A 16,611-nucleotide genomic window follows, 5' to 3' on the forward strand; every position below is an offset into this window, starting at 1 on the left:
TATTCTTCAACTACAAAGGGACTTAACTACAAGAGACAGAGTGGCAGGACCTTTACAGCTACAGTGTACTAATGAGGCACAATAGATAGAGAATAGCCCCTTAAACTGGGGGGATACCTTGACTTTGGACTTTATCATCTGGGGTTCGCTGCACCTGTGTCTCATCAGGGTTATCCCACAGTGGTCTAATGGGAAAGACGTCTCCTGAGGGCGGGAACTGCATCTCAGGGAATGTTTCTCTTTCTATAATAGATGGATCTATGAGACTGCTTTCGTCCTCCGAGATGGCAGCTGCAACGTCTCCGTCTTTCTCTGTCTCTGCCAATCTTGCCACAAGTTTAGCTGCTTCATCGCTTATCTCTTCAAAGAACTCAATGGACTGCTCATTTTTCTCTTTCGTCGGTGTTGATGAATGAGATGACTGACCACTTTTACCTCGGATTGGCAATCTGGACTGGAAGCCTTTTGATTTTGCTGACTCACAACTCAACGGGCGACCTTTTTTAGCAGATGGCCTGTTAGACTCCCCCTCACAGAAGCTCTTGGCTTTGAAAGATGGTGTCTTGGTTTTGATAGTTACGGAGGGACCTGTGTCTGTCTCAGATTTTCTCCTTGAATCCTTTTTCACAGGTATCTTCAGTTTTTTCTCTTTGGTAGATTCAGCATGTTTGACAATAGACTCAAGCTTAGGAGTGCTAGCCTTGATGGGAATTCTGGATTTAGATTCAGAAATAAAGGAGGGCTCTTTTTTATGAGCGGTAGAAGAGTTTGCATGAGATTGAGAGGGAATTCTGGATTTGCCCCTACTTTGTTGAGCAGACTTAACTTGTGTATTGACCGCAGTCTTTTTACCACTAGTGGAAGCACTTTCTTTGGACTTGGCTGTTGGTTTGGGCGCTCCTATCACTGACTGTGGTTCTTCTGGAGATGAATCAGAGGACTCTTGGCCCTGCTCAGAGTAAACTGATCTAGTGACTGTAGTTTCGGCTGTCTGTACAGTTGTAATCAGTTGGTTAGGGGCACTTTTGTCTAAATCTAGACATCCTTTGTTAACATTTTTGTCTAGACCTTCAGCTGATGTCTGATCTTTTTTTGTAGGTTTTGCTGAAGCGGAAATGCCCATTTTAGGGATTTTAGATTTGGAGGCATCAGTTTTAGAGGTTAGCTGATCACCTTCGGGTGTGGACTGAAGCGGAGAATCTGTTGCTTCTTGTGCTCTCTCCGTCACCTCAGTCTCCTCAGTCTCCTTAGTCTCCTCAGTCTTAACCACTAGTGTTAGATTGAGGCCAACTTCAGGTTCTACTGCTGATCTACTTTCTTGCCTGACCTCTTCTAAGAGAGGCTCATCTAAAGGTTGTTCACCTATCTGAAAAAAGGCAAATCCACCCCCCTCTTCCTCATAGCTTCTCTTCGTCATGTCAATAGCACCACTTCGGGTCATCTCAAAAAGCTTCCCTTCTTGGAATAGAAAAGGGTTGGGTTCACTGGTAGAACTGCTCTCTTCGGTTGGCGTTCTACCAGGTGTTGTGTCTGGAGTTGCTTGCAGAGACTGACGGTCCACCACCAGATTCAGTATCTTCTTGTCCTCCTCTTTTACACGAGCTGCAAAAGTGGCATCATCCTCCCTCATGGCTGACCATGAGTCAGTTTCTACCCTTGCAGTGACTCCCTTTGACTCTGTTCTGGGAGGCTCCAGTGCCAGCTCATCCCCCTCTGTGTCATCATATATGCAGACATTCGGTTTGAACAGTTCCTTTGTTTGACATGTGGCAACAGCTGCACTGCATCCAGCCTCCGGTGTGCTTGGAATGTCATTTGTATCTCCTTTCACCTCATCCGTTTCATTGCTAACTTGTTTTAGCTTAACACTTAACGCTTGACCATCATTATCATCTCCTGTGTTATCTCTTGACTTCCTTAAACTCTCCTCCTTTTGCTCATCAGTCCTGTTTTCAGTGTATGTTGTTACAACAGCCTTTTTGGCAGTGCCGTCTAGATCACCTTTTACAGATGGTGGGACTTTTTGCTCCTGTGTAGTTTCCAATGTAGATTTTGAATGATGGTGGACTGAGACAGAATGAGGCCCCTCTGAACTGACAGTGGCTGATCTTGTTGCGCTCTTGAACTCTTTGCTCTGGGGTCCATCATGCAAACCTGCTGAAAAAGGAGACGGAGTTTGTACTTTAATATGGGGATCAACAAAATGAGCTAACTCTGACTGTTCAGTGGGTCTATTGATCCCACATTTATTTTGTGAAAGCGTCTCACTGGTGTGATCTATTGTTTCATAGCCGTCATCCCCTTGTGTGGCATTTGTTGTGGGTAACATATCTTTTCTAGAGTTCTTTTTTCTCCTTGCGTCTTGTTCCATTTCATCAAATGTTTTTATTTTGGCTGCCATCTTAAACATCTCTTCCTCTGGAGTGATTTTTCTTTTAGCTTCAAAACTGTCTGAGGCATCCTCTTCTTCTTGGTCTCCAGGGATGAAAGCCGTTTTGGATGGAACAGGTAAGAATGTATAGTCAGAGGGTTTGGGGTTTACCTCAGAACTGGGAGTATCAGGGTAGAGGGGACTCTTAACGGAACTTGTCATCTGTGATGTCTGCTCACAACTGTCACCGTCAGCACTACCCTCATGGTCTCGAAGCAGCCTACCACGCAAAGCATCTTGAGGGAAGTCTGTAGCTTCGGAGGTATCTGGATGGCTTGGGGATTCACACGGTGGACCTAGAGTTGATAGGAAGGATAGGTGGCTTTTTTGCTCTAAAGGGCTGCTCTCTAAGGAGTCTTGAGGGGGTGATTCCTTGGTCGGGCTAGGTTCAATGGAATCGGGGGATTTATGGGAGGAGTTTTCATCCATGAGAGGACTATCTTCTAAAGAGTCTCTGTGGCTTATTGTCAAAGACTCGTCAGCTAATGGACTGAGAGTATCTGAGTCTTGTTTTAAAGGCAGCACTAAGCTTTCATGACGCTGAGAAGAGGATCTAGAGGCTGGAGAACCAACTAAAGACAATTCTAGCTGATGATCAGGGCTCTCGTCATCGCTAAGAAAAGTTTCTACAGTCTCTGACATTCTCTTTGTAAGCTGTTGAGGTATAGATGGCTTAGACTGACTCTTCCTAACACTTTTAGTGTGATCATCTGCAGCCGTGGTGGAAGAAACAGGGAGAGTCAATTCTGTCGAGCGTTGGTCAACAGTGGTCCCTACAACAGAGTGTCCAGACTTCTCTGTGTCAATAAATTCTTTTTTGACTCTTGTACCAGTTGCTGACAATGTTGTAGAGGTCTGCTGTCCAGTTTTGGGAAATAGACTCTCTGGGCTTGTGTCTGGAGTGGCAAGACCCTCATGTTTGCCACTGTCCTCAGAGCTTAAATGAGGGGTACCATCTCCAGAGCTGGCACTTAGGGAGTCTGCCACACCCTCGTGTTTGAAGCTGTCAGGGCTGTCATCAAGACCACCATTTCCAAAGTCTGCAGTTTCAGTTAGCTCAGAATGAGCTGAAGCAACATACTTGGTGTCTATCTCTCCGTCTTGCCGAATGGTCTCTTTCTTGCAATTTTTGAAATCCAAAGATACTTCTCTTTCTTGAGAGACACGTGGGGTTATTGCTTTGGTCATGGATTTTGACTGGATGGTGTCTGATGTTGTGGTTGTCTCCATTTTTGACGAAGATGATGTTTTGAGCTCGAATGGCCCATACTTTCTTTTGGAGGGGTCCTGTCCCGTTTGGAATGCTTGCATCAGTTCTTTAACTGACATAGTCTCCTCAAGCTTTTCAGATTTAGCTTTGGGGGAATTCGGGGGACCCCGTTTTGATTTAGGGCTTTCTTTGGCTTTTGGAGAGGGTTTACTGATGACAGGCAATTGCGAGGCCTTGCTTCCAGGGACCTTTTTGCTCTTTTGCTCTGCTTCCACTTTCTGTTGTAAGGCTTTGACTTTGGCCTTTATTGACCCAATGGGAGTTTCTTCAACAACTGGTGATACAGGTGATCCTGGGCCAGAAGCTGAAGGCAATCTCAGAAGACGACCTGCCTCTGTTGATTCTTCTGCCTGCTCATGGTCCTTCCCCTTCCTTCTGACTGGTTTAGCAGCTGTTTTGTCATGCACCTTGGTTGGGGTAGTTAGCGTTGCACTTTTGCAGAGTCCAACATCAGTGATTTTCTCTTGGACGGCTGGCTCTTTTATTTCGGAACTCACTGGTGCATCCAGGAGGTATTCTTTAAGGTCACCGCTGTCCTTTATTGCTTTAGGTCTGGGAGCCCTGTTAGTTCTGCTTTCACGTAAGACAGGCTCTTGAGTTTCTAAGGCTGCCATCTTTTTGACCACCTCTATCTCACTGTCCGAGAGGAGAACCCACTCCTCGACCATCCTAGCTGCTTTCGCTGCCTCCTCTGCTGCCTCACCCTCATATGTTCCACTTCTTAGTATTTCACTGACTTTTTCTAAGTCCTCTTTGACTTTCTCTAAGTCCTTCTCCATTATCTCTAATGGCTCTCCAGAAACCTCCTCAGTCCCTTTCTCTAGACCAGACCTTCCTATGGAAGGGGATTTCACTGTGGAGTCTGCAGTCAAGATGGCAGTCATTTTGATCAAATCTTGTTTCATCTCTGACACGTCGGATAGAAGGTCTGGTTGTCGAATCAGCTCTGATTTCAGGACTGACGTCGGCGTCTCTTCATCTTCCATTTGGAAGAAGAACAAGTAAGGAATAAAAAAATAAAAAATTCAAATGAAAGGAGACAGACATTGGAGAATGTGGTCAGGACATGATTGGAGCACACTGCAGGGATCATAAGACAACAAATTCACAAAGGGTTCTACATCAGGGCATCAGTTGAATTGGGATGTATAGTCATATGTCTCTGGGGAACTGTGGAAAAAGAAGGGCTAAATAATACCAATGGAAAAGGATATGAGCAGGAAATAACTTGCATATACACTCAGCTCACCCACACTCACAAGACAAAACTATAAAACAAAACAAAAATACATAAAACAATGATTGAACAACCATGAAACCAATAAACTAATCAGTACAATAGACAACAAAGGAAACAAAGAAATAACATCAAGACATCTCAAGATTGCTCGGATGTATGACAAATGTCAATGTGGCAAACATGTCTTGAAAACAACTCAGATTTCTAGTTGTGTCTATCAAATGAAAGCCAGTGATACAAAATATGATGCATTGCCCAACTTTTTATTGTATGCAAAGCAGATCATGTTTCAGGCAGAAAGAGTGTCTCTGGAATACTATACAATGTTGGATTGGAGGGATAATGTTTTGATTCCCTTTTCCCTCCATTCAGCCTTATGTTTAATGAAACATTTAAAATATAACTAGATTGCTATATAATGAGAACTGAAATAAGAAAAACGTCACATTTCAAAATAAGCACATCAGCAAAAGAAGTAATTAACTCTCATAAACACGACATAGAATACAAGCACACCCATTCACAGACATACAAGCACACAGACAAGTTATTTCCATGCAAAGCAAAGGGAAGTGTTGATGGAAAGGTTTTGGTGAAGAGTAAATGGAGTAAGTGTATGTTCAATGTAATGACTGAATCTGTAATTAGTAGATGATAGGTGTTCATGATTAAAGGATGCGTGTAAATATGTCTTAATTCAGTAATGTGGTGAGTTTTTGGTCCATTGCAGAAGAATTGCTATGACAGACTGTATCAATCATCTATATTAAATATGCATAATGCCTTTATTACGCATTTATACATGTAACTTGAATCAGTAGCATATCAGCCATGTATGTTTAATTTATAGCACTGGCTGTTTTGTTATAACATTAATTTAAATGCTCAAGTACGTTGTATTTGTTTCTATTTTTGTATTCTAATCATTACTACATGAACAAAGTGAAGCAGGGTAGAAGGGGATGGATTAAACATGGGTGAAGAGGTTTACTACGCTTAGCTGGATATTATTCACGCAATAAGTAGCACCCGGTTTCAGGATCTCAGAGCTCTGTGCAGGTAAAATACAAGTAGCCACATTGGATTGCACTGCCTGAGCGGCACAAACATGACTCCAGTTGTGTCACTCCACCTCAACACAAGCATGTTTGCTTAGAGCCAATAAAAGACCAAACAAGGGCAAAACTAATTATAATTTGGATAACAAAAAATGCATTGTGTATGCTTTAGCCAGCAAAACGTCACCACAGAATGAATGCATTCATTTTTCATGTTTAACTCTTTCTCCAAATGTCAGATCTCAGATGGTGAAGGGGGAAGTGACAATAAGGCAGGTGTGAAATTTAGAAAAAAAGGAAAATAAAAAGGGAAGTTATGCCTCCGGAGAAACATAACTTTGACATGGGGAGTTATGAGACAGGATAAAAATACATGAAGTTTAAAGGACTTTGAAAACTGGTCTATGATTTAGCTAAGGTTTAACTCTGGCTATCACTTGGGTTATTACACTGCACACAATGTTTAACAACATCTGACTAATTATTCACACAATAATATATCATATTAGTTTGATTAATAAAGGCATGCAGTATTATTATAGATAAGAACTATTTTAGTACACGTTAAAGAGTAGAATGAAATGGGAAAATTATTCTTACATTTCTGTAGTGTTCTGCCAGTCTGGAAAACAACATCGAAAATGGACCACAGTTAGTCTCGTTTCATCTATACTCTAAAACTACTTCTACATCTGCTACTTTAGAAAGAGAAGTTAAAGGACACACATAACACAACAGCATAAATTAGCTATGCCAATGGCAAATCACAATCTAATATAATACAAAATTAAACAAAATTAATCTAAAATATAATAATTGACACTTGTCTTATATGTACACCTCATAACAAGACAGTGGACAGGTCAACATAGCTAGTTAGTAGAGGGAGGGGGAAGCAGGGCTACTTGTACCTCTTCCTCTTGGTCTGAATCAGACTCCTTTTTTTAGCAAGAAGCAGCGTGAAGCAGAAAGATGAGCACATAGAAACAACAGCAACATTAAAAGGAGAAAGAAGACAGTAGGCAATGTACGGTTACCAAAGCAACAACCAGTTATGATGGAGAGCTCCAAAGGTCATTAAGCTGCACAAAGACTCTGGATGTGAAACCAGAAGCATCCAGGTAGCCTCAGTTACACTTTGTTTGGTCCAGCATGAAGCATTAGCAACTTGCCACCACATTGCATAACATCTGGAATTTTAAGTCAATTACATTTAGTTTTCTTCTGATTTGATTAAATGCAACCAGCCTGTAATGGGGCCTCGTACAGTCTTCAAGATGGCTCACTGGGTAGAAAGCAGGTTTTAACAACACTATAGAGCAATCATGTTGGGTGATTATACAATAAACTACTTGGGATGTCAAGCAGTTCTGAATGAAATAAGAAAGTGAAATTAAGGAATATTTAATAAGAACATAATTGGGTTTATGTTTTGTAAAATGTATATATGGGACATTTTAAGTATGACAGTGTGTCAGGGAAAATAGGCTCAAGATGATAAATAAAGTATATAATTAAAGTGCTTTTTATGAACTAGAACACAAAGCTTCTTCTTTTGAGTCAAACCACTTACCTTGCAGTACGATGGCAGGCTGATGTTGAGGTTGCAGATGGCATGTTGTGTGAGTGACCTGTAGTTCCTGGCTTCTTTCATAAAGGACAGGCGGCCACATGGCTCCTGAGTGTTGTCTCTGATCTGCAACAGTCAATCAGTTCCATCAGTATTATTCATTAGGGAAGATCTCGTATGATTAGATTGTTATGTGCGATTTGAAGAATACAATATGATGAATTATTGTTTACACTTGCTTAATAACCGTGGCGGTTGTTTCAAATAAAGAATAGCGCTCACTTTGATGAAGAGTGCTAGTCTGTTCTCCTTAAAGGCGAAGAAGCTGAATAGATGGTGCTGGCCACTTTTGGTGAGTGGAACAAGGTTCCCAAAGCAGTCTGCATAGATAGGTTTGCCTTCCAGGACCTGAAAAATATGACAAATAGACTTATTAACAGCAGAATACAACAAAAACATTCAACTTTCAATTAATGTTTTCATGTTTCTCTTCCATGTACCGGTACACCCATTTTGTCTAGAAATAAAGCTCTGACCATTGAATGTAGCCTTTAAAATAAAACAGGGCTCTCAAGTTTTGAAGACAGGCAAGAGTGACATATCCCCCCGCCCCCATTCCTCCCGCCCCGCCCCTGCCGTATGCCCACAGACCAGCCCCCCCCCCCCCCCCATATTATTATTAGTGTTTTGTTGTTGTTAATAATTGCTCAGACATGCAGAAAAGATTTGACACATGGCACTGACAATTCAACCAATTACAAAGTATTTATTCAATTTGAGAGAGAGAGACGAGAACTTTCGGATATCAGTCGCGCGCAATACCAGGATGCTTTATTTTCATTGGTTATTGGATTAAATCTTACCCAGATACAACAGATACGTTTTTTTCTGATTGGTTATTGTGTAGCCCATTTCTTTTTTTTTGATTGGCTGATAATTCAATTCAATTCAGTTTATTTGTATAGCCCAATTTCACAAATTACAAATTTGTCTCGGAGTGCTTTACAATCTGTACACAGACATCCCTGCCCCAAAACCTCACATCGGATCAGGAAAAACTCCCAAATAACCCTTCAGTGGGAAAAAATGGAAGAAACCTTCAAGAGAGAACAGAGGAGGATCCCTCTCCAGGATGGACAGATGTAATAGATGTCATGTGTACAGAAGGACAGATTTTGAGTTAAAATACATTCAATGAATATGACAGAGTGTATGAATAGTTCATAGTAGGCATATTCCACGAAGGAGACCTCCACGGCAGATGGAGGTAGAGAGGAGGAGTGGGCGGAGTCTCAACAGTGGGCGGAGTCTCAACAGGGCAGTGGCGTAGTTGGTGGCAGGAATTCCACGACCCAGACCTCGATGATCCATCAGGCAGATAGGATCTATGCCGTCTCATAGGGTCCGATGACCCCATGAGACGTGAAGTCAAAAGGACTCCGGGGAGAAAGCAGAGTTAGTAACGTGTGATTGAGAGATGAAAATTCATCCTTAAGGAGAGAAAAAAGAGGAGATAGGTACTCAGTGCATCCTAAAACGTCCCCCGGCAGCTATAAGCCTATAGCAGCATATCAAGGGGCTGGACCAGGTGAACCTGATTCAGCCCTAACTATAAGCTCTGTCAAAGAGGAAAGTCTTAAGTCTACTCTTAAATGAGGTGACTGTGTCTGCCTCCAGGACTGAAATTGGAAGCTGGTTCCATAAAAGAGGAGCTTGATAACTAAAGGCTCTGGCTCCCATTCTACTTTTTAAGACTCTAGGAACTACAAGTAGCCCTGCATTTAGTGAGCGCAGTGCTCTAGTGGGGCAATATGGTACTACAAGCTCCTTAAGATATGATGGAGCATCACCAATCAAGGCTTTGTAGGTTAAGAGAAGAATTTTAAAAGTGATTCTTGATTTTACGGGGAGCCAGTGCAGAGCAGCTAGTGCAGGAGTGATGTGATCTCTTTTCTTAGTTTTAGTGAGAACACGAGCTGCAGCATTCTGGATCAACTGGAGGGACCTAAGAGACTTATTAGAGCAGCCTGATAATAAGGAGTTGCAGTAATCCAGTCTCGAAGTAACGAACGCGTGAACCAATTTTTCTGTATCTTTTTGAGACAAGATGTGCCTGATTTTTTAAATATTACGTAGTTGAAAGAATGCAGTCCTTGATATTTGCTTTACGTGGGAGTTAAAGGACAAGTCCCGATCAAAGATAACGCCGAGATTCTTTACAGTGGTGTTGGATGCTAGAGCAATGCCATCTACAGAAACCACATCACCAGATACTTGATCTGAGGTGCTCAGGGCCGAGTAAAATTACTTCGGTTTTGTCTGAGTTTAACATCAAGAAGTTGCAGGTCATCCATGTTTTTATGTCTTTAAGACATGCTTGAATTTTACTGAGTTGGTTGCTCTCCTCTGGTTTTATCGATATATAGTTGAGTATCATCTGCATAACAATGAAAGTTTATGGAGTGTTTCCTGATAATATTGGCCAAAGGAAGCATGTACAGTATAAGGTAAATAAAATTGGTCCAAGCACAGAACCCTGTGGAACTCCGTGACTAACGTTGGTGGTTATCGAGGCTTCATCGTTTACAAATACAAACTGAGATCGATCTGATAAATAGGATTTAAACCAACTTAGTGCCGTGCCTGAAATGCCAATCGACTGCTCCAGTCTCTGTAATAGGATGTCATGGTCAATGGTGTCGAATGCAGCACTAAGGTCTAACAAGACCAGTACAGAGAGGAGTCCTTTATCTGCTACCATTAAGAGGTCATTTGCAATTTTCACCAGTGCTGTCTCGGTGCTGTGGTGTTTTCTAAATCCTGACTGAAACTCCTCAAATAAACTATTATGATGCAGAAAGTCACACAACTGATTTGCGACCACTTTCTCAAGGATCTTGGAGAGGAAGGGGAGGTTAGAGATCGGTCTGTAGTTAGCCAACACCTCTGGATCCAGAGTGGGCTTCTTCAGGAGAGGTTTAATGACAGCTACTTTGAAGGAATGTGGTACGTGGCCTGTTAACAAAGACACATTGAAAATATCTAATAGAGAGCTGCCAATTAAAGGCAAAACGTCTTTAAGCAGCCTCGTCGGGATGGGGTCCAAGAGACAGGTAGACGTGTTAGAAGTAGAAACCGTTGAAGATAATTGGTCACGGTTGATGGGAGAAAAGCCATCCAAATATACACCAGGGCATACAGCGGTTTCCAAGGCCATTCCACTTGAGGACAGATTGGCACTGGTTATGGGCAAGAGATTATTTATCTTGTCCCCAATAGTTAACATCTTTTCATTAAAGAAGTTCATAAAGTCATTACCACTGAGGTCTATAGGAATACTCGGCTCCACAGAGCTGTGACTCTGTCAGCCTGGCTACAGTGCTGAAGAGAAACCTGGGGTTGTTCTTATTTTTCTCTATTACTGATGAGTAATAGGCTGCGCTGGCATTACGGAGGGCCTTCTTATAAGTTTTAAGACTATCTCGCCAAACTAAGCGGGATTCTTCCAGATTAGTTGAACGCCATATGCGTTCAAGCTTTCGTGACGTTTGCTTCAGTTTGCGGGTCTGAGGGTTATACCAGGGAGCAAACCTCCTCTTCCTCACTGTCTTCTTCTTCAGAGCGGCTATCGAGTCCAGTGTCATTCTCAGAGAGCCTGTGGCACTGTCAACAAGATGATCAATCTGGGACGGACTAAAGTTAGACCAGGAGTCCTCTGTTATATTGAGACGTGGTATTGAATCAAATGCAGAAGGAATCGATTCTTTAAATTTAGCTACAGCACTGTCAGTTAGACATCTGGTGTAGAAACTTTTGACTAACGGTGTACACTCCGGTAGTATAAACTAAAGTTATGAGGTTGTGGTCTGACAGAGGAGGATTCTGTGGGAAGACCTTCAAATGCTCAATGTCAACGCCATAAGTAAGAACAAGATCAAGCGTGTGGCCAAAGCTGTGAGTGGGTTTCAAATGAGTTGTAGTTTAATTTAGGTTTTGGATTTATTAATAGGCTCGAGTCAAAGATGGCTGCTACTCCACCTCCTCGAGGAATGTCAGTATTAGTATGACTTGGAGGAATCGATTCATTTAGGTAGACATATTCTTCATGACTCAGCCAGCTTTCAGTTAGACAACATAAATCAATGTGATTATCTGATATTAAATAATTTAGTAACACAGCTTTAGATGACAGAGATCTAATATTTAGGAGACCACATTTAATAGTCCTGTTTTGTTGCACTGCTGAAATAATGTTGTTAACTTGTATAAGGTTAGTTTGTACGACTCCTCTTCAGCTTACTTTTGATTTATTTAATTGAAGTGGCCGTGGGACAGACACAGTCTCTACTCTTAGAGCTGTGGGTGGGTAACTGCTCGAATGGAAGAGCAGAGAAGGGTGTAAGACTACAACTCTGCTCCCGGTTCCTGATCTGAACCCTTGGTTGTCATGGATTAAGTCCGGTGATCAACTTGGTCATGTTCGCAGAAATCAGACGCGCTCCGTCCAACGTGGGATGGATGCCGTCTCTCCTCATCAGATCAGGTTTTCCCCAGAAAGTCTTCCAGTTGTCTACGTAGCCCACATTATTCGCTGGGCACCACCTCGACAGCCAGCGGTTGAATGATGACATTCGGCGAAACAATTCGTCCGTCAGCAAATTTGGGAGAGGACCAGAGAAAACTACGGTGTCCGACAACGTCTTGGCATAAGCACACACCGATTCCACATTCATTTTAGTGACTTCCGACCGGCGTAGTCGGGAGTCATTACCACCGGCGTGTATTACAATCTGACTGTATCTCCGCTTGTCCTTAGCCAGCAGTTTCAAACAAGACTCCACGTCGCCCGCTCTGGCCCCCGGGAGGCACACGACTCTGGTCCGCGGCTTCGCTATTTTCACGTTCCTGACTATAGAGCTCCCGATAACCAGGGTGTGTTCCTCAGCAGGTGTGTCGCTGAGCAGGGAAAACCGGTTGGAAACGTGAAGTGGTTGGTGCACAGCGGGTTTCTGTGTAGACTTACTATTCCTGCGAACAGTTACCCAGCCTCCCGGCTGCTCGGGGACTACCGGGGAACAGCTAGCAGCTGACTGTAGCTCCGCGCCGACTACGGGAGAGGGCGGGCTAACTAGCATAGCTGTCTGAGCTTCGATGGCACGGAGCCGTGCATCTAACCCACTTAGACCTGCCTCCAACCTAGCAAATAAACTACACTTGTTGCATGTATCGTTATCATTAAGGGAGGCAGAGGGATAACTATACATGAGACACACTGAGCAAGAGGGAGCGGGAGGGGGAGAAGAAGAAGTCATGCTCGCTGCTGAGCTGGCAACCGGAGCTTACCGGAAGAGTGAGATGATGCGTTCAGGAGCAGCTGGGGAGTGTTCGTGTCACCTCATAAGTGGCACCTCACAGCAGAACTCCAGGGGATTCAGGGAGACGTGCTTGACTCCTCCATTGGTGAGAGCAGCGCGGCCAGCTCATGTTTGCGCGCTGCGGCACATTAAATAGCCTAGAGGTTTTTTTCAGCGTGGGAAATACGATGTGTGGCGGAAGTGCGTGACTAAAGATCGAAATGAGTGACTATCACGCTCAATGCGTGACACTTGAGAGCCCTGATAAAATATCAACGTCTTCATTAGAAATGTTTTCTAAAAATACCAATTTGTGTTTTATGAATAACCATGAAATTTAGATACATTTAAATGAGGCTTATATTCACAGCGTAGCTATATCAGCTACCAGTGTTATTCAGATGACAACAGTGCCCTGGTGAAAATCAGTGACGAAGGCAACTTTCATCAACGTTCATAATATTTCTCAAAAATCTAAAATGTGATGTCTCAAAACCTTCTCACAATTAAAGAAAATCAGTTAATTGTGGTTGGTCCTTTTCCCAAGTTACTTTCCACTCCACTGAAAAGTCTGTGTTCATAGACCAATCCTGACGAAACTTTGATTTCATCTTTGACAGTAATCTCTCGATTGACGTCCAAACGGGTATCGAAGTCAGGTTTTGAGAGGGTTATTTAAGCTTCTATATCACAACTTTAAACTATTGCAGTTCATTGTATTCAAGGTGAAGCCAAAACACAATATTAGCTGGAGGGAACTAACCACTAGTTCTGCTTTATATTTGTTGTGGACATCCCACAAACGTCTGAACATCCAACGCCCTCGTGTTTGGGTTCATAACATCACCCGTAGGCAGTGGTGTATAAAGTACCCAAAAGTCATACTTGAGTAAAAGTAAAGATACTTGACTGGAAAATTACTCAAGTAAAAGTAAAAGTCACCTATGAGAATACTACTTGAGTAAAAGTATTAAAGAATCTGATTTATTTTGTACTTAAGTATCAAAAGTAATTTTCTGATATTAAATGTACTTAAGTATTGAAAATAAAAGTAAAAGTAAATGCTGTTAATTAAAAAAAACAAAGGGTCAGAATTTTGAGAATTATGAAGTTTATATGTTTGGGTGCTGTGGCCGCCATGAACAAGGAGTATGAGCTAATATGAACTTAGCAATATATGAACACAATGAAATTACTAAAATATAAAAACACGATTAACACAGAAAAAAGCAGCACCAAAAGTAACAACCAAAATCATCACTTGAAACTGAAAAATGTCTTGTTCATCTTCAAAATAAGTTGATTTTCAAAATGAACAGATTTCAGTGTCGCTCTTCTGGGGCTGAAGACGAGTCCTGCGATGCTGAAGAGTCATTCACAGGCCCTGATGCAGGTAGAGTGTGTCTAGCTTCACAGACCTGGTGCAGGTAGAGTGTGTCTAGCTTCACAGGCCCTGATGATGCAGGTAGAGTTTGTCTAGCTTCACAGGCCCTGATGCAGGTAGAGTGTGTCTAGCTTCACAGGCCCTGGTGCAGGTAGAGTGTGTCTAGCTTCACAGGCCCTGGTGCAGGTAGAGTGTGTCTAGCTTCACAGGCCCTGATGCAGGTAGAGTGTGTCTAGCTTCACAGGCCCTGATGCAGGTAGAGTGTGTCTAGCTTCACAGGCCCTGATGCAGGTAGAGTGTGTCTAGCTTCACAGGCCCTGGTGCAGGTAGAGTGTGTCTAGCTTCACAGGCCCTGATGGTGCAGGTAGAGTGTGTCTAGCTTCACAGGCCCTGATGGTGCAGGTAGAGTGTGTCTAGCTTCACAGGCCCTGGTGCAGGTAGAGTGTGTCTAGCTTCACAGGCCCTGGTGCAGGTAGAGTGTGTCTAGCTTCACAGGCCCTGATGCAGGTAGAGTGTGTCTAGCTTCACAGGCCCTGATGCAGGTAGAGTGTGTCTAGCTTCACAGACAGCAGCACACAGTTGGGAAGCATTTCAGCAAGTCAACGTGATCCACATCTCCATCCAGCTGTTTGCTGCTGTCATGCGCTTGAGATGATGAAGAAGAAGTCCTCTTCATCAGATGAACTGGACCTGGTGGCATCACCTAGCTGCAGGGAGGGTTCTTCCATGTGCTGCTTGATGTAGTCCATTCCTGAAATAAAGTGAGAGTATTACAGACATGATAGAATTAATAACACTTCCTAACATGTCATGACCCCAACCAACAGTTTAGTACAAAATAGTTTGTTTTAATTTGAGGTTTATACATTTAGTTTCATGCACTGTCCGTGCATCCATAGTTGATTTGTGAATATGCACTTGTATCTCTGTACTTAAACACAACAACTGTCCAAAATCAATATCGTCGGCATTACTGGACCGTCACTCTTATAATATTAATAAAAATAATTATAATAATGCTGTAATGATTAGCATTATATTATAGCCAAGACGACTCAAATCAACAAATTCTCACAACTGTCAACACTTCTTCAGCTCATTAACTCGCTAGAGATCCGTCTACTCCACTCACGCTAATTGTCTCATTTAATTGACGATAGCTAGCGAATGTTAGCCTAACATACAACATGCGTAGGACAATCAGACACCTGTCTTCCCCTCTCCTGCCAAAGATATATCGTACTCCAATCCTGAGGGCAACACTGCGAGATATCTTAACAGGTTTATGATAATTATAACTAAACATTAACGTTGCGGCTCATGGGATTCATCTTAATTTACCTCAATGTGTTTCCTGAGGTTGGTGAGTTGTTGAAGGCCAGTATCTCCGTAGCTTTCGGTTGGCATAAGAGGCACTTCATCCGGTAGGAAGAAACTTTCACTCCAACCAAAGAAAAGAGTTCGCCCAAATATGGCCACGGACGTTGATCTTGGTCCCCGTGGTTGTTCGAGTAGCTTCCATTGCTGCTCCACATGAAATGAGTCGTATCTGTAGCCGCTCGCTCGCTAACATCCTGGGCATCACTGGGAATAGAAAACACGCGGCAAGGACCACTGATTCACAACCTGGTGTTCGTGCTGCGTTCAGGTGCGCTGCGGTGTGTTCCACAACAGTCCCCGATGTTTCTCATGATTATTATTTTTCATAGTAACGAGTAACGATACTGTTTCAGGGGAAATGTATCGGAGTAAAAGTACAAGTTTGCAATGCAAAATGTCGTGAAGTAAAAGTAAAAGTAAACAGAAATATAAGTAGTAAAATAAAGTACAGATATCCAAAAAACGACTTAAGTAAAGTAACGAAGTATTACTTCTTCATTACTTTACACCACTGCCCGTAGGCTCACACAGCTCGGTCACTTTCACCGATGAAGTTAACTGTTACGTCTGAATGACTTCCGCCTCCAGCGCTACGAGAGCGAAACATCTAAACGCGTGTTATTGTGTTCATAACATTATTGTCCTTCTTGTTTGATTCAACAGCGGTGGCACAGCGATGACGGCCAATGAGCAACTAAGAGCTCATTGGCCCGAGTTGCGAAATTATTACTAGGGTCGAAAATTACACCGCTCAAAACGCGCCGCTGTAAATGCGTCGCCCACATTGCGTCGCCCCAAATGCGCCGCACGAAAAAATGTTGCGTCTATCGCAGCCACACGCGTCTGTACGTTGACTTTTCATGGGATTTGGTCGCGCGAAAAAATCGCGTCGCTTTTGGTGTGAACGCACCCTTCAACCACAGG

General features: G+C 42.8%; 1 protein-coding gene across 18 annotated transcripts in view; it reads right to left on the minus strand.

Annotated features, from left to right (window-relative positions):
* Nucleotides 1–16,611, minus strand: part of ank2b (ankyrin 2b, neuronal) — a 219,178-nt gene that overhangs the window by 20,761 nt on the left and 181,806 nt on the right. For 11 of the 18 annotated variants that reach the window (XM_056442737.1, XM_056442738.1, XM_056442740.1 and 8 more), the window contains 5 exons: nt 7,852–7,977; nt 7,573–7,695; nt 6,911–6,937; nt 6,600–6,621; nt 118–4,680 (listed from right to left, as the gene is read on the minus strand). In XM_056442737.1, the coding sequence (XP_056298712.1) occupies nt 118–4,680; nt 6,600–6,621; nt 6,911–6,937; nt 7,573–7,695; nt 7,852–7,977 (4,861 nt within the window). The remainder of the gene's footprint in view (nt 1–117; nt 4,681–6,599; nt 6,622–6,910; nt 6,938–7,572; nt 7,696–7,851; nt 7,978–16,611) is intronic. The other 7 variants (XM_056442749.1, XM_056442750.1, XM_056442746.1 and 4 more) reach the window with 6 other exon arrangements.

Source organism: Pseudoliparis swirei, chromosome 21, assembly GCF_029220125.1.
Source record: "Pseudoliparis swirei isolate HS2019 ecotype Mariana Trench chromosome 21, NWPU_hadal_v1, whole genome shotgun sequence".
NCBI classification, from domain to species: domain Eukaryota; kingdom Metazoa; phylum Chordata; class Actinopteri; order Perciformes; family Liparidae; genus Pseudoliparis; species Pseudoliparis swirei.